Source organism: Nansenia antarctica, assembly GCF_963989245.1.
Source record: "Nansenia antarctica genome assembly, chromosome: 6".
NCBI classification, from domain to species: domain Eukaryota; kingdom Metazoa; phylum Chordata; class Actinopteri; order Argentiniformes; family Microstomatidae; genus Nansenia; species Nansenia antarctica.
The window spans coordinates 58,822,802-58,841,074 of record NC_137676.1 but is presented as its reverse complement, the minus strand read 5'-3'; the positions used below and the strand labels follow the sequence as shown (position 1 = coordinate 58,841,074).

The window sequence follows — 18,273 nt, the reverse complement described above, 5'->3', positions numbered from 1 at the left end:
GGTGTGAAAGAGGCTATTAGTAGTCAGTAGGCAGTATGAGCATTGAGACACCAATGTGTGAGTCTACCATGGTGGACTGTGCTCAGCTGTGGAGGTGGAACTTGATTTTGTCAATATCTTGTTTCGTTTTATTATGTGTTTTTTTGTTTTTTTACAAGGTTACCGTGTTTCATTACAAATTGTGCAATAAAGGTGTGTTAAAACTCACACACTCTCTCTCTCTCTCTCTCTCCTTCTCTCTCTCCTTCTCTCTCTCCTTCTCTCTCTCCTTCTCTCTCTCTTTCTCTCAGGTTGTCTTGCGGGGCAGCATCAGAGGAAGTTGTACAAGGACCTCATGGTAAACTATACCAAGCTGGAGAGACCAGTACATAATGACTCACAACCTATACTGGTGGAACTGGGTCTCACGCTACTGCAGATCATAGACGTGGTGAGTGTGTATGTGTGTGTGTGTGTGTGTGTGTGTGTGTATGTGGTGTTGGCATACTGTACCGTAGTAGTTTGGGCTGAGAGACAAAGGAAGAAGGTTATCACCTACCTAATAATATGAGTTTATGTCATGTTTTGTCATGCCATTTGTGTGTTGTATTAATCTTTACTCAATCAGTCGATGAGAGTTTTATTATTCAGAGCCACTCTCTGTAGTAATATTAATCTTCTCAGAAATCCACAACCTTTCTCTCCCTTTAATTTCATCTCTCGAAAGGGCTTGACCCTCTTTCAATAAGAAAATACAATCTTGCTGTGCCCCACCCCCCACCCCCCACCTCCATTTCATACCTTTGTTTTTATTTCCTCCCTCTCACTCTCTCTGCCTTTTTTCACATCAGCCTTTGTTTAAATTGTATTCACTCTTCTCCCTCTGTCTTTCTTTCTTTCTCTCTTTCTCTCTCTTTCTCTCTCATCCTGTTTTTTCTCTTCTCTTTATTGCTTTTTATTATATTAAACTCTCTGTCTCCCCCCACCCCCCCTCTCTCCCTATTTTACCACAATCGTAGAGTTTCCTGGAAAACTCAGTCAGAACAGCTGTCTTGTGGTGTCCTGCATTCATGCATTCTGGACCAAACACACGCACACATGCACGCACGCAATCACGCAATCACACACACACACACACACACACACACACACACACACACACACACACACACACACACACACACACAGTGCAGCTGTAAATCTTAGAGCCATGCAGAGTTGCATCAGTCTTCCTGACCATGGAGAAGCACTCAGCCAATAAACATAGTCACAGTCACTTGAGACATACTTATTCTGTCACAGCCTCTGTGTGTGTGTGTGTGTGTGTGTGTGTGTGTGTGTGTGTGTGTGTGTGTGTGTTTGAATGTGTGTGTCATGATAACTGCATGGTTACATTTGCATCACGGATGCATGCGCCACATATGGTGTTATATCCCAGTGTTTTATGCATCCCCCACAATGCACTCAGACCAGGACAGAACATGGGTTTGTGTACAAGGGACTTATATGCTAATGTACTGTCCAAAAGAGCTAGAAGGCTTTTTCCTGACTCGCATGGCGCTTGTGAGTGGAGTTTGGGTAGATGTCTAATTTTGTACAGTAGTAGTATATAAGCCCTACCTACATCTACATCTACATCTACATCTACCCAAACTCCACTCACAGATGACATGAGTCAGGAAAAAGCCTTAGGGAGTGAAACCGTAAACAAATAAAAAAGGGGGAAAAAAGAATAGCAATACACAAGTGTTCCTTGCATGAATACTAGTTCACATACAAAGTTTGAATGTTCAAAATAGGAATTTATTTGAACATAACGTGTGAAAATAGCTAACAAAGCTAGTGAGGCTAACCGGTATAAGAACACAACATAGTTTAGACAAGTAGGGCAGTTTATTACACAGCATACATGAAACGCTAAGATTTACACAAGATTTTAACTCATTTACACAAAATATCTCTTATAATGCAAGATAAGAAGCTTAACAAGTTCATTGTTCTCACAAGCGATGCTTACACAGTGACCGCCATAAACAATAAGGGTGGTAGTGCATGTTACTGAGCTGAATTATTAAACCATGAAGAATTTAATTCCTACTTCCTGATAGGTACCAAAGAAGAAGAGCAATACCGCAAATGGCCAGCAAGTGTCTCTAAATAGCAAAAGTGCAGACATACATACGGTACATGTATGATGGGCTTAACAAGTACTGTACGTCACAGTGGCAACTCTGAGACAAGCCCCTTCGTCCTATAGAACATTAGCTGACACTCCTATTATAAGTATTTCCTTAGGACCATTTTCCCAATCTTTTCTGACTACAGAACATCGAAAATCGGCGTTTTCACATATGTAGGCACTGGTAAGGTGCTGGAGATAAAGAGTATGAGTTACATTTTACATTTGAACCATTTAGCAGATGCTTTTATCCAAAGCGACTTACAATTAGATTAGAGGGACAGTCTCCCTGGAGTAATTTAGGGCTAAGTGCCTTACTTAAGGGCACACTAGTAGTGGTGTTCCGAGGTGGGATTTGACCTTCAAATCACCAGTTCAACTCATTATCCACTAGGCCACCACTATCCCGCCATCAGTTAAACCAATGGTGACGTGTCCCTTGACGCTTGGATAAGGTTACGGACTGCTACTCATTAGCGCTTGATGTAAAAACACCTCCAATTCATTAGATGCTCCAAATGGCTTTTGGCTCTGTGTTCAGACCCCACCACGGTGACGTATCGAACTCCGAAAAGATACCAGATGTAAAACTGTTACGCCAATTCAATAGAATGACTACTGTAGGGCCAATCACTCTTCATTATGGAGCCACTAGACTGGAACAACTCTGTGGCCCAGTTAGAACTATGGAGCCTATGGATGACCGGTTCTGTACAAGCCCAATTTCCACCACATACAAAAACATGGCCGCTTTCTTCCGGCTCAAACCTGTGCTCCCTGGCTCCGGCCCTGGCCCCAGATGGCAGGGGGCCCATAGGCTACGGCTGGGAAGCTGTGAAACTGTGAACGCATGAATTCCTCTCAATCAGTTCACAGGCCGCGCCTTGGAGCCAGCTGCTGCGCTCCACTACTGCTAATCCTGTGTGTGTGTGTGCGTGTGTCTGTGTGTGTGTGTGTGTGTGTGTGTGTGTGTGTGTGTGTGTGTGCGCGTCTGTGTGTGTGTGTGTGTGTGTGTGTGTGTGTGTGTGTGTGTGTGTGTGTGTGTGCATGTGTGTGCGTGTGCGTGTGCGCGCGCGAGAGAATTTGGTCAGAATAGGGGATGCGGGTGGAAGTCGCAGGGGCATAATATGTTTGGAGATCCTCAGGTTGATCAGTCTCAGGTAATCATCTGAGACAGAAACAGGACAGTGGGACGAGGCAGGCTTCTGAAGTGTCCACAGGTGGGCTGCTAAAATAGCCCTGCAGACTCCCCTCTCTGTCAGCCACAGACACATCGTAATTCTCTACGGAGGCTTTTATTTCCATGTCTCCTCTGTTATTGTGATCTGAGCAGACAGGATAAGTGAAAGCCATACACCGGAGGCACAGTTGGATTCTGCTGTAGCTAGTCTAGGTCTTTCAGGGAAAGAAGCCACTGTAGAATATTGACACGGAGCCCGATATCAGTGCTATGTAAGTTCAGCGCTTGATTGTGGCTCCAACGACAGACCAGGGGGGTCATTTATAAAACTGTGCAGAGGACTGGTGTAAAAAGGTTGCGTACGTACGAAAGCTAGAACGTTTATGCACAGAAATATTCTGATTAATAACACAGTGCACATGCCGTCAGTGAAATGCCCCTCATTAATATTTATCTATACGGACTGCATGATGACAATGAAGGCAAACCCCGAAGGCAGTGGAGTTCACAGAAAGGCTGAAAGTGAAATTCTGTGCAACAGTTCTGCGCCACAAACGCGTGATAACAATATGAAACAATATGAAACGTGATTTGTCCTACTGCTCACCTTATTGTTTATGAGAATACATTTCATAACATGCAAGTGTTGTTTAATAATTACACATTCAATTAAATATGATTCCCGATTAAACTGTACAGTATATTTGAGGGTTTGTTTTGCAAAAGCGGATATTTCCGTTTGTATTTATTATCCTAAATCATGTTTTTTTTTGCACAGAGTGTGTGCGCAGGGCCGCACATTTTCACACCAAGTTTATTTTTTGTATAAATTCCAACGTTTGCCTCCAGGGGTCGCCTGAGAACGCTGGCTTTCGTACGTACACAACCTTTTCACGTCAATCCTCTGCCGCACTGTCATCCGCACAGTCTTATTAAGTGAGGCCCCTGGAATTTGGAATTTAATTGGTGTTTCAAAACACTTCCCGGACGGAATTGAAAAGGACTCAGCGTTTTCCTTGGCCTTCATTATGAATGAGCAGATACATTAGTTATGTGTTTGTGTTGGCCTTTTCATTCCCAGGGACCGGGTGTTAGTGTATTATGTATGACCCAGCCTCACCACAACCCAGAGCTCCATCTGGCCACCATAACTAACCAGGGGAACTGGGGCAGGTCAGGTACCTCGCCGTCTGGCTCCCTCACCACCAGGGGAACTAGGGCAGGTCAGAGACCTGGCCGTCTGGCTGCATCACCATCAGGGACTGACTAGACAGGTCAGATAGATGGTTGTCTGGCTCCACCACCACCAGGGACTGGCTAGACAGGCAGGTCGGACAGGAGGGCGGGAGGACAGCTGGCCAGGTAAGCAGGCAGGAGGGCAGGTAAACAGGCAGGCGGGTAATCAGGCAGGCAGGAGGGCAGGCAGGGAGGGAGGTAAGCGGGCTGGCAGGCGGGAGGGCAGGTAGGCCGGTAAGCAAGGAAGTAGGTAAGCAGGCAGGCAGGTAAGCAAGCAAGTAGGTAAGCAGGCAGGCAGGTAAGCAAGCAAGTAGGTAAGCAGGCAGGCAGGCAGGCAGGCAGGTAAGCAGGAGATGGACTTGTAGCCTTGAGATTGTCCATGCTTTTCCACAATATTGGTTCTCAAATCCTCAGACAATTCAGTGTGGTACACACAGACACACAACACAAAGGTTGAGTCAACTTTTGTGTGAAGTGTGATTTCTATGTTGTCAGCACCTGTAACTTGCCACAGGTGACAAATTAAAGGAGCATTACATACTTGCAATACAATTATGTCTTACCATTTTGAAAAGGATCCAATAATGTTGTACTGTCCATTTTGTTTGTTCTGTGTGGAACGATAGGGAACGATCAGATTTGGCTTTTTTCTCTGCTTTTGTGTGTTATTCCAATGTAAACAAAATAAATAAACATGTGAATACCAAAACATTTGTAATTGTAAGCAGGCAGGCAGGTAAGCAGGCAGGCAGGCGGGGAGGGGAGGCAGGCAGTTAGGCAGGCGGGTAAGCAAGCAAACAGGCAGGCAGGCAGACAGGCAGACAGGCAGGCAGGCAGGTGGCGAGGGAGGGAGGCAGGCAGGGAGGCAGGGAGGCAGGCAGGCAGGCAGGCAGGCAGGCAGGGAGGCAGGCAGGGAGGCAGGCAGGGAGGTGGCGAGGGAGGGAGGCAGGCAGGCAGGGAGGCAGGCAGGCAGGGAGGCAGGGAGGTGGTGAGGGAGGGAGGCAGGGAGGCAGGCAGGCAGGGAGGCAGGGAGGTGGTGAGGGAGGGAGGCAGGGAGGCAGGCAGGCAGGGAGGCAGGGAGGTGGTGAGGGAAGGACGCGTGCAGGCAGGGAGGCAGGCAGGTGGTGAGGGAGGCAGGCAGGCAGGCAGGCAGGGAGGCAGGCAGGTGGTGAGGGAGGCAGGCAGGCAGGGAGGCAGGCAGGGAGGCAGGCAGGTGGGGAGGGGGGCAGGCAGGGAGAGAGGCAGGGTGGCAGGCAGGGAGGCAGGTGGAAATGGAGGGAGGCAGTGGAAGTGGGAAGTGGATGCTGACACATTCATAATAGATTACAACAGTGTACAACTGTATTCATTCCTTTCACTCACAGCAAAGTACCTCTTTTATTGGCTATGAAGGGCTGTCAATCACTTCCGCCACCCAATCAAACCTGTTTTATGAGAATATTAGAGCGATCCCATTGGGTGACAGACAGGACAAATACTGACCTTTGAGGGTCAAACGCTTTATTTCACCCACCACAAAGAACATAACAGAAAGAAAACCTCGAGAACAAAAAACATTGCTTCAATCCAAGTTCAGATAAGTAACGGAGCAACCCAGGCACACAAGCCCTTGAAACAGAAAGCTGGGTATTGTCTTGCTAAGTACAATCTGGATGGTCTCATTTCAAAGTGACTGCTTGAGGAAAGAGGCTCTTTGAGTGCGGGAAAGATAAGATTGGACAGCGAGGGGGCGAGAGGAGAGGGTGTTTGCGAATGCAGTGGTTGAGAATGGACTTACATGGCAAGCAGCGGCATGAAGGCAGATTGGGGTGGGGGAGGAGGGAGGGAGGTGGAGGGAGGGGGGAGAGGCAGATAGAGAGCAAGAGATTAGGGGGGGGAGAGAGAGAGAGAGAGACTGACTGAAAGTGAGAAAGACGGGGTGTCAAAAGTGAACAAGAAAAGGCAGCATGAAAAAGCTTAACATGACACTAGGTGGAAAGAAAAAGAGAGAAAAAGAGAAAGCTAATGAAATAATGAGATCAAGTAAAAGCATATAATTGAATAATAATATAACATAGGCCTGGACAGAACATAAAACACAGGAGATATCGCCTGAGGGCAGGAGTGTGTCAGGTGACCACCACCTTGGCACACCATAGTCTATCTAGATCTCATAACTCCTCTACCATCTAAGCTTTTAATGAAAGCCATGGCTAGCATTAATTGGATTGAATTAATGCTAGTAGGGGGGGTCAATGCTATCATGTGTTGTATCGTTAGAGAGTTCAATACCGGCCATTCAAAAGGGATTGAATGAATTTGGGCTTTTCACACATTACAGGGATTAACCAAACTGTACAGCGCTGGCCCAGATTGGGTTGTTTATAAATCTATTTGTATGGTCTTTTCTAGCTAGTGGTACACTGGATGTGTGTCCAGGCCAGCACAGTACAGCCCAGGTTGATTCGAGTCAGCAGTATGACAAATCTACTGTTTGCTACCACTGTCATACTGTGTCAAATGCAAGTTGACAGAATGATGAGTGTTTTGACCTTTCTGAATATGAACACGTATGTAGTTTAAAAATGTCCGGTCAATCGGCAAGAAAGATGAATACACATTTTAGAGGTCAGTTGTATTTGTAGTGTGCAGATTATTAAAATAAATAAATAAAATTAGTACATGAACTATTTTCACCTCATTGAATTTTCCACAGATGTGTCAATTTACGTCCTATTACCCTCTTAGGGTCTTGTAATGTAGTGTTGAGGCCCGGTTACATTCTGCCCTCTTAACTTACAGTATATACAGTATATTCACTGACCCAAACCCGATGGCTCATATCCAAGAGGAAAGTTAAAAACAACAATTTCTCTCGAAGTCCGTAATTCTATTCAGGTTGATTTACTCATGTAGAACAGAACTGTGGTGTGCATTAGGTGTGTCCCTCCATCTTTCCAACTTAAACTCTCTCCTCCCATTGGCGTTTCTGGAAGGCCGTCAAGAAACAAATGACCAAATGTCTCTGTGTGGGGTATATGCCAAAATGGCCACCGTCCATTTTAAAACGAGAGGATGAGGTTGCCTTCAGCTGTTTAATCATCCGTGTTGAAGGCCAGAGTTTTAGATTCGGAGCCAGAGCTTTACAATTGACCTCTTCGCAGAAAGTAATTTAGTTTATTTTACTTCACAGTTAAATAGTTTAGACTCTCTATCTCTAGAGTAGAAGAATTTTCACTGTCTCCTGATAGGTTTTACGGTTCAATTCCACTGCAGTATTTCACTTTATCTGTGCTTGACGATACATAAGGAGTAATAGAAAATGTGAACTGATTTGATATTACAGCATTAGCAGTAGAGAGAAAAGTCGGGCGCATAATACATTTTTCAACTTCACATCTCAAAAATACTCTGAAGATGCAAGAGATGGAGGCGGAGAAGATGCATTTATCTCCTGCGATTATTGTTGACAGCCAGGTTCTAGGATGTTTGTGGAGGCGATGGCAAAGCAACACATTCGGATAGACACTATATGTATTGGTGCAGAATGTGTATCTTAACACGTCTCTGTGTCATGTAGAATGTATCAACACAAGCCCAAACTCCTTTTCCTCTGTCTCTCTCTGTCTCCGTCTCCCTCTCTCTGAATGTGTTACAAATGTTTTCCCTCTCTCACCCTCTCTCTTTCTGCCTTACCATCTCTTTCACTTTCTCTCACTTTTCCACTTTCTCTCTCTCTCTCTCTTCATATGTCACCAGTCCTCTCATTGTGGTTATTCAGTCAATGTTATATTTAACAGCCAGTTAAGTGTTATCTTACGTTTACCTGACATACTGAATTTAATTAACTTTCTCCCTCCGGAGGAGACTAGCTCCATGAACAGACATCAGTTTAAGACTCTGTGACTGTGTACTGAAGCAATTTCTACTCTTCCATCCCACCCATCCCCGATCCCCCCGCAGGACGAGAAGAACCAGGTTTTAATGACGAACGCGTGGCTACAGCTGGTACGTTTGTATGCAACATTTGTGTGATATTACGATTTGCAAGTATAATTGTTGTTTTGCTTTTGTTTACCTGCTGTGGAGATGAGTTTGATGTTTATATCCTGCGGTGTGTATTACATCTTATTGTATTTATGCCCCAAGATATTCATGAAACGAGCTTAGGAAATCCCATTTAAACATGTAAATCAATCAATCTTTTGTTGATATGATATGATATGACAGAACAGTCAAACTCATGACTTATGATCTTACTAAGCCTTTGCCTGCATTGCCACTGGCAGAAAAACAAGTGTAAAAACATACGCTATGTCATTGTCTTTGGGTTGTTTTTCCATAAATGGAGATTATCTTAGCTTTGCGTTAGCTGTGCTTCTCAGACATTTCTCAGGCATTATTGCTTTTATTAAGTATCATAATAGGTTACTTAACCGTGACATTGTTATTACATCACGGCTTTGAACACCTCTTGGCCAATCGCAACCCTGTGTAAGGCTCTTTAGCAGCTCCGCCAGAGGAGTTAACACTCTAGTTAGCGCAGCCGGTTTGTAAGCGGAAGGTCATGAGTTCTCTCTCTCTCTCTCTCTCTCTCTCTCTCTCTCTCTCTCTCTCTCTCTCTCTCTCTCTCTCCTTATTTTGCCCTTCAGTTTTGCATATACTGTAGCCACAAAACATCAGTTACAAAACATCAGTTATGCTACTCTACCCCGCCGTTGGCTACATTGGTGTCAGCAGTGGGATGACACCTGTGAGGCCATCGGAGAGGCGTATCCATGTAAGGAACTCTGTATAGGGAAGCGTGAGGGCACGCTCTCCTGAACGGAGGGGATAGTGTAACAACCCTGGGTAAGGCCTGTTAGTAGCTCTGCCAAGAGAGTTAACTCTCTCGCCAATGTAGCGAACAGTGGGGTAGAGTAGCTCGCCCTCAGCGGGTATCGAATTCACGACCTTCCGTTTACAAACTGGCTGCACTAACTCCCTTGGCGGAGCTGCTAAAGGCCTTACACAGGGCCGTTACAGAATGCTTGTTTTCATCAATCCATTGTATAAGTCTGCCCAGCGCTGACAAGTCCCAAAACTACAAATGTGGTCAAGGGAACGTGAAAAACAGGTGCAGGTGCTTCGAATGCCTCTCAGCCAGTCATAATGCTTGTTCTGATCAAACCATTGTATAATTAAGCAATAATTCCAGAGATGCCACGATTTATCATCAATACTGTCATGGATAGGGGGAGTTGATAGCTTTCATACAACGGTTAAACAATAAATGCAAACATTTTAAGTAGAAACCAATGATTTAAGTATTTATTTTTTTATGGTTTCTGCCCTGCACAGGTAAATATTGTTCCCAAAAAGACAAACGACAAATGTTGTCAAGGGAACGGGATAAACAAATCTACTGCAGAATATCATAATAGGAGATATAATAGTGACGTTATTGTTATTGAATCTCGGCTTTGAATGCCTTTCGGCATGCATTTTGTATAATATCAGGATCATATTAAGGACATATGGAAATATATTTAGTGCAATCGCTCAGATACTATGTAAGGTGATATGGATATAATAGAAACATGAATACATAGTATCACAATATATCTCTTGATACACAGGTAGAGTGTAGGTAATGCTAGATTCTACTTCCTCTGTATTCGTGGCAACCTCCTTATCAGAACAGCCCATGAATGAGGTCACAATCCAATGTCACCCCGCAGGATTGGACCTGTCAGCTTTCCTTACCGTAAACAGGCTCTGATTGGCTCTCAGGCTTGGCTTACTTTGAATCAGTCAATTATTTAAGCGCCCCCCTTTATTATAGGGGTCCCATCTCCTTTAATGGCCTGGGGACATTGCAGAGGCAGCAAATTGTGAGAGACCTAAGAGGCACATTAACAGTGAAGAAGAAGGCTATTTCAGCAGTCTTTACTTGTGCAGTGTGTTTTAACCCTTTACTAAACTTTGATAAGTAAGCTGTTATGGACTTTAGTCTGACTGTTCCACTGTAGAGTCTATTATTTGATTATTTGATTGAAGTGGTTTTACCCAAATACAGCCTTTCCTTGTGTGACCTGTTCTGTTATTGTTAACTAGAATGTTCAAAACACTTGGATTGACACTGCATTCTTTCCAACTTTGTTTCAAACCTATTCCCTGGGTTTACATTATATAACATTGTACATTATGTTTGTTTGGTCTATTTCCTGATACATGAAAGCTGTACACTGTTTCCAATCTACTGGCCTTATTATTAGGCTGTTGTCTATGGTGTTGAAGCCAGCAAACATGAAAGCGAGTTGACGGAAGGACAAAACCACTTGGATCCAAAAAGTGCAGTGATTAGACGATTAGGTATGAGTCAACGCATACGTGAGAGGAGACACATGAACATATAACATTGCTTTAAAGTACATTCATTATGTACTAGGCTTTGACATGATGGCATGACATGAAAGCCACACACTCACACCCACACCCACACCCACACACACACACACACACACACACACACACACACACACACACACACACACACACACACACACACACACACACACACACACACCGTCCTCAAGGGACAATCATATAGTACTCATATAGTACATCTGCCCAATGGACTGGATAAGCATCAGTGGTCACATCAGTTGAGGTGATCATGCCCTGAGAGTACTTCAGGGAATAAATCCTACAGCTATACCATCTGAGGGCCTGGCGTTACAGACAGCATCAACACAGCGGACGACACATGTGGCTGAGCATTGCATGACAAGAGGTGGTGTGAAATACACACAATCACTGCTTTAAAAGTGCTTTCATGTACAATGCGGTGGCTCTGTTGCTTGCGGTGCGAGGTCAGAACAAGATGAGAGGGTAGCGTCAGGGCCAACATTGTCAACAGCTGTGAGAGACACGCCATGGGGTATTAGGGAGCCGGGATTTAAAATGTGAACGTCATGTTCCGTTTTTTTTTTTCAACTGACCTCATGTGTTTTGGCGGTCTGCGCCACAGTATCAGAGACTGGGATTCAGAATAGCGAAAATGGGCTGTTTGTTTACATCTATTTTACTAGCTCATGCCAAGATGTTTTATTATCCAGACATGTCATTACGATGGCAACATCGTTTCGAAGTTTATCCAGTTCTGACGGTTTGGTGGTTCTATCCATCACTTCTCGCCTGGTTCATTCATCAAGGCTGCTTTGTTCCCTTGCCAAACAAGACAACGACACATTGGCAGCAGCAGAATCAGACTCTTTGGCAGGCCGCTCCCTCCTTCTCCCTTCAGCACTGGACAACTCCCAAATCTGTTGTCTAGCTGCAAGTGCGGCTTTGAATGATCAAAAAGGCTGTTGCAAATCATAAATAAAATGGAAAAAAAAGATGTGTATTTATGTATGTATGTGTACATTGAGATAAATAAATTCCATACAATTTCCTCTTCCCCTTTCTTCTCCTCCTTGGTTTGCGCAGTACTGGATGGACATCTATCTCTCGTGGAACCCAGACCAATACCCCGGAGTCCAGAACCTGCGCTTCCCCTCCAACCAGATCTGGGTCCCAGACATCCTGCTGTACAACAGGTAGGGCCTCGTCACTCTTATAGGAATTAAAAAAGCATTTTGTTATGGTGTTGTTATCGTGTTATGTTGCTGATGAAGCCAAAGGAAAAGTTCTATCTCTGTACAGGCAGTAAGGAGGTGTTGTGTGGTGTGGTGTGTTCTGTTCTGTTCTATATTGTTCGGTTCTCTTCTGTTGTCAATTATTCCGCCTTGATGGTTGAATGCATATTCAAGACTGGCTACTTGTCAATAGTGGCCTGGGTATCCATCTTCATATTTATGTAGTATTATGCAACAAATAAACAGATATGTGGCACTTCAGAAGGTTGGTGGTCTGGAATGTTCTCAGTAATTCACATTAGCTGTCAAAATGCAGACCATCTAACCCTAACCCCCCAGACCGTATAGATTTAACATGCGTTCTTATTAAACAAACATTTTAGGGTTCATCACAATTCTTTCTTGTGTTTATTTTATTGAGTTATTTTTTTTACTCTCGATACACCCTCAACCCAGTTCTTGGGCTCATCGGATTTCAATTTCAGTTGAGGACTAAATAAACAACATTTCCCACAAGGCTTTTCATCTGTGGCTGAGCTCCAAGATACATAATAGGAAATAGCTTGCTGAAATCACTATTTGTCCACCAGCTATAGGACCAGAATTATCAGGCGATTCCACTTGTGCAATGTCTGTTATTTTCAGATTGTAGCAAACAAACAGACACAACATAACTAAAAAAGAAAACAGAGAAGTGTCTACCTCAACTCTTAAACTTCAGTAACTTTATTCTACTTTGTGTTCTTGGTTGGTTCATGCAGTTTAGTAAGTAGCCTATCAGGTGCCAACTTAGCGTGGATGAACATATTTTGTTTCCCTGCCGTATAACTGTCAAGAGAGCTATATTGTCCATTGAGTCAAATTGAAAAGGGAATAGGGGCTCTCAACAGCCCAACGCTCACTGATTTCATGGGTATTCTAGCAGAACCACTTGCAGATTATAACCAGCCAGCCATGTGGTGGCTAACATTGACTATGGTGAAGGGAAATTAGAGCCACCTCTGTTCCCCATGGTGCTGACTGAGTTGACAGCTGTTGTATACGATGACACATTGATTACGGTTATATAAGAATTTCATGCAATGATACCAAGTGATTGGTGGTATACATAGTGATGCATTGTGTTTGCTAGTATACATTATATTCACAATGGGCCGGTTTCACAGATGAGGCTTAAGCTGACCAGGGTCAACTCTCAGCTCAGAGCATTTGGCGGTAAACCGGCATGACCGCGTCTAGAGGAAAAATGTCTTGGAGAATGTGCCAGTTTTACTCTCTTCAAGACAGCGTGTGTGAACTGTCTGTGCACCCTTGCATCCCTGAAAGTGACTCAGAGACATCGTTTGGGTTTTTCTGAACCAAGGTTGTATAGCCAGTGAAGTTATCTTTAACACAAACTGTTTGACAAGATAACAAGATATAGTACATTGGCCTTAAGGGCTCTCAAGGCTTGTTTATTATACTATATTAGGAGTTTATATGTTGACATCAAAATGTGAAGTGGTTGGTGATAATGGATTGATGATATCGGGTTGACTCAACATCACTTTTCTAAGTGCTTGAAGTATACCGTTTTGGGACTATCGAATGTCATCATAACAGATGAAAGGAAAGTAATATCCACTGCATTGACGGCAAAGACATGGGCATAAACAACAAAGCAAAGGGCTATTATTTTCGTTGGGGGACACACCCTTTTCCCAAACTCTAAAACCTGGCACATAAAAAGGGGATCCTTTTCTAGACCACAATAGTAACCCTCTAATTGGCTCCGTTCCGCCCAAGAACAGCAGCTTTACAACATCATCTTATCAACCCCTGCTGACTTTACAAGCTGTTAGGAGGAGGGGGGGTAATTGCCTACTGTACTGTAAGTGTCACAGTGTGACAACAAGAGAATACGATAATAAGTTCCAATAATAAGTTCCTCCCTACCTTCCTCACACTATGTCCTCGTAACGGAGGGTATGTCAACAATATAAGAGCTGCTGTACAAGGTGATTGATGACACAGCCATCTTGTGTTACCTTGAAGGTGATTGAGGATTCGTTTATGAGGTAGTATCATATGGAGATGGATTTGGTGCCTTGGCTTAGTGTGGGTGTGTGAGATGAGGAGGGTTCACCAGTCTAATGGGGATGATACAGAACATTAAGTAGCGAGCTTACAGCTGGCAACAACAATCGCTAATGATGACAACATTCATAATCCTGGAGTAAACTAATGAAGTAAAGGATGTAACTGATGTTTTGTGGCTACAGTATATGCAAAACTGAAGGGCAAAATAAGGAGAGAGAGAGAGAGAGAGAGAGAGAGAGAGAGAGAGAGAGAGAGAGAGAGAGAGAGAGAGAGAGAGAGAGAGAGAGAGATAATAAAAAGCAATAAAGAGAAGAGGAAAAACAGGACGAGACAGAAGTCTGTTCTTGGTTCTGCTCTAAGTGTCTTTCCATGTACAGCTATGACCCAAATCCTTTCTCCTCCTCACATACGGTACTGTTGGAGAGAGATGTCACAGTACAGGCTCGGCTTTCAATATAAAATAAATTAAAAACGCCTCAAGGGATGAAGTCATAGTATTGCCTTTTCTGCCTCAACTGATATTTTGGATTTAAACAATATAGAGCTGTCCTGATATACAAAGGTGTATACCATTTTTAAAAATACATGTTTTTAGGACATTTCTGCTTTATTGAGATAGAGACAGAAGAGATTAAAAGGAAGGATGGATGAGAGAGAAAGGGGACATGCAGGATATGTCGATGGCCGGAATCAAACCTTAGTGTGCTACGCCACATACATGGCCCGATGTGAGTCTTTGAATAGTCCTGGGGATAGAAATGTTTTTCTTCAAGGGAATTGTGGATTTGCGGTTTGCGAAACACACACAAAAGCAAATCTAAGAGGACAAACATGATGCATAATTTACACACTTTTACTCTTTGAGGTGTGTAACCTTCCTTTCATTGGCTACGTCCTTCCCCCCAGCCACATAACTTTTCTTTTTAAACTTGTTCTTGCTTTGTTTGTGTTTGTTTGTGTTGTGATCTGTATAATCGATTATCTCTGTGGGGAGTCGAGGGTGTTAATCTGCGTAAAGCTCATTGGGTGTTATTTGTTAAGCACGATTTTAATCTCTTAGGTCTATGAGGTTCAGCAACTCTTTTTGTAGAATCACTCATTCATCCAATTCATCACCAAACGTTGATTAAAAAGATAAACGCTCATACGCAGGACGCAGAGTGGAAGGATGGTTTGGTGATTGAGGAAAAACAAACGATGTATCTTCATTTTTAGAATCCTAACCAGCATCATCTGTATTCTGAATGCCGTTTGGTTGCTCTAATTGCTCATTTGTTCTGGACAACGGACAGGGCGTTGACGGCAGTTTGGAGGGATTCTAACGACCACGGTGTCTCTGCTAAGTGAGCGGAGCAATTATCTTTTGATTAGGAGACATGTTATAAATCTGGCCTTGAAGCAACAGCTCGTGTGACAGTAATTTACGTCCACACTGTTGCTCTGTCGAAAACAAATCTGTCAGGAAGCATAACGTGCCACTTCAATCTACCTCATCTTCCTGTCAGATTAGCCACGTAACTGCTCATATTTTACCCCAATAAAAATCCACTAATGGATGGAAGCATGACTCAGGCATTTTTTATCCTCTGTGTCTTGGATGAGCACTTTCCTTATGACTCATTGTTTTACAAAATGGTGGGTGGTGGTGGCCAATTCTTGCTGGGTCACAGCACACAATAAGACAAGCTTGTGGTTTTTAGAACCATAGCTTTGTTCAAATTGTGAGGCATTTAGGTCAGTCATGATGCTTTCAAGTTTGACAATCACCTGCCACTTGGACTGGTTTTTGGCTCTCCAGGTTGAAGTGAGAGAATTGTGAAGGTTTCCACGTGCGTTGGCACCACATACATTTTGAAGGTCCAACAACATTGTGACTTTGAACGCATCGCGTTGAGCATGAAGGTCAACTGGTCTTCTCCCAAGTTTTCTTGGCTGGCGCTGATGATAAAAGTTGTAAAATGTCCTAGATGATTTGTGTCCCGTACTGAGGGGGTAATTTCTCAGATTCTGATGGTTGTTTTGATTTATCTGATGGCGGTCCCAATGGTCATCCGTCAAGTTTAATTAAGCCGAGATGATCAATAATATACGCTGTCTCTCACTCTCTCTCTCTCTCTCTCTCTCTCTCTCTCTCTCTCTCTCTCTCTCTCTCTCTCTCTCTCTCTTTCTCTCTCTCTCTCTGTCTGTCTCTCTCACTCTCTCTGTCTCTCTCTCTCTTTCTCTCTCTTTCTCTCTCTCTTTCTCTCATATACTCATATGATACTGTTATCTATTTGGCCTTCAGTGCAGATGAACGGTTCGATGCCACATTCCATACCAACGTCCTGGTGAATGCTTCAGGATCATGCCAGTATATTCCACCAGGTGGGTTGTCTTTGCTTTCTCCAAAAGCCATTATTCATTCATTATCAATAAATGTTATCTAGACTACTGATGTTACCACTCTGCAGACAGTTGAAATATTTTGTATGTTTTTGTGGATTCTGATAACATTCTCATGCAAGTATTGATATCGTCTACATCGTCATCATCACCGTCACCACCACATCATTCCATAATAACCATCACTGTCAACACCATTGCCATCTTCATCACCACCTTCATTACCTCCATCATCGCCATCACCACTACTATCACCACCTTCATTTCTACCATCACCACTACTATCACCATCATCATCGCCACCATCATCATCACCACCATCATCATCATCACCACCATCACCATCATCATCATCATCATCACCATCATCATCATCATCATCATCACCACCATCATCATCATCATCATCATCATCATCATCATCATCACCACCACCATCATTATCATCATCATCATCACCATCATCATCATCACCACCATCATCATCATCACCACCATCATCATCATCATCATCATCACCACCACCATCATCATCATCATCCTCACCACCACCACCACCACCTCTTTCTCTCCTATCTCCTCTGCCCGGTCCTTCCCTAGGCATCTTGAAGAGTACCTGCTACATCGACGTGCGCTGGTTCCCCTTCGACGTGCAAAAGTGTGACCTGAAGTTTGGTTCCTGGACCCACAACGGCTGGCTGCTGGACCTCCAGATGCTGGACGTGGACATATCCACCTACATCCCCAACGGGGAGTGGGACCTCGTAGGTAAGAGATGTTGAATCCAGTGTCCTGTGTAAGTAATGGGGCAGTGAAGTGTTGTTCTTTGTCTTGTTTTGGCTCTATGCTACAAAACTTTGGATTTGAAATCAAACAATAACTATGAGGCATAACTCATTTAGGGCCACGGGTGAATAAAGTCTCACAAATTGCACAACCAAAGTGCCAAGGATGACTTTATTCACCAAGAAAGCATACATTATTATGATGCTTCGGATCGGAGCCAATCAAAGTATTGCTAGGTAAATACCACATAAAACACTCGGCACTCTAGGTGATGGGTGTATCGGAATCCCTTGGTGAGTTAAAGTAGACACTTTAATTTGTGTACTTGGTTCACTGTCCCGTTGCTTACGCAGGGCACTCTATATGGATGACTATTGATGACTCTGGGAGGACAATGGAAATGACTTACGGCTGTTTACAATGCCATTTTATACTCAAGCCTCAGGAGTATATCTTTATGGTGTGGATAAGTACAATTCACACTTCACGAAGTCCATTGACTAACTGTAACGAGAATACCTCCGAGAATCATGTTGTGTGGATAATCAAGTGGCCCACATCCAGGAAACAAGAGATATAAGCTGCCACAAACGACATAAAAAAAACGAAAAGGAATAATCAAAACAATAAACAACAATAAAATACAGCCATTATACAGCCCCCCCCCCCCCAGGCCCCGTTCACACGTACGCACTGATACACACAGAGACACACAGACACACAAACACACACACACACACAGGCACACACTAATGTAACAGACGTATCCACCCCAGGCAGGTTTTAGGTGAGAGAGAGTGTTTTTTTCCCCATGCCTTCTTGCTCCGGAGTGTCATTTCCCCTGAGGCAGA

General features: G+C 43.7%; 1 protein-coding gene across 1 annotated transcript in view; it reads left to right on the top strand.

Moving 5' to 3' along the window:
- Positions 1-18,273, top strand: part of chrna8 (cholinergic receptor, nicotinic, alpha 8) — a gene marked incomplete at both ends in the record, with an annotated part of 38,326 nt that overhangs the window by 9,737 nt on the left and 10,316 nt on the right. Inside the window, 5 exons of the mRNA XM_080534683.1 lie at positions 291-430; positions 8,517-8,561; positions 12,027-12,136; positions 16,539-16,618; positions 17,237-17,404. Coding sequence (XP_080390809.1) covers positions 291-430; positions 8,517-8,561; positions 12,027-12,136; positions 16,539-16,618; positions 17,237-17,404 — 543 coding nt within the window. The remainder of the gene's footprint in view (positions 1-290; positions 431-8,516; positions 8,562-12,026; positions 12,137-16,538; positions 16,619-17,236; positions 17,405-18,273) is intronic.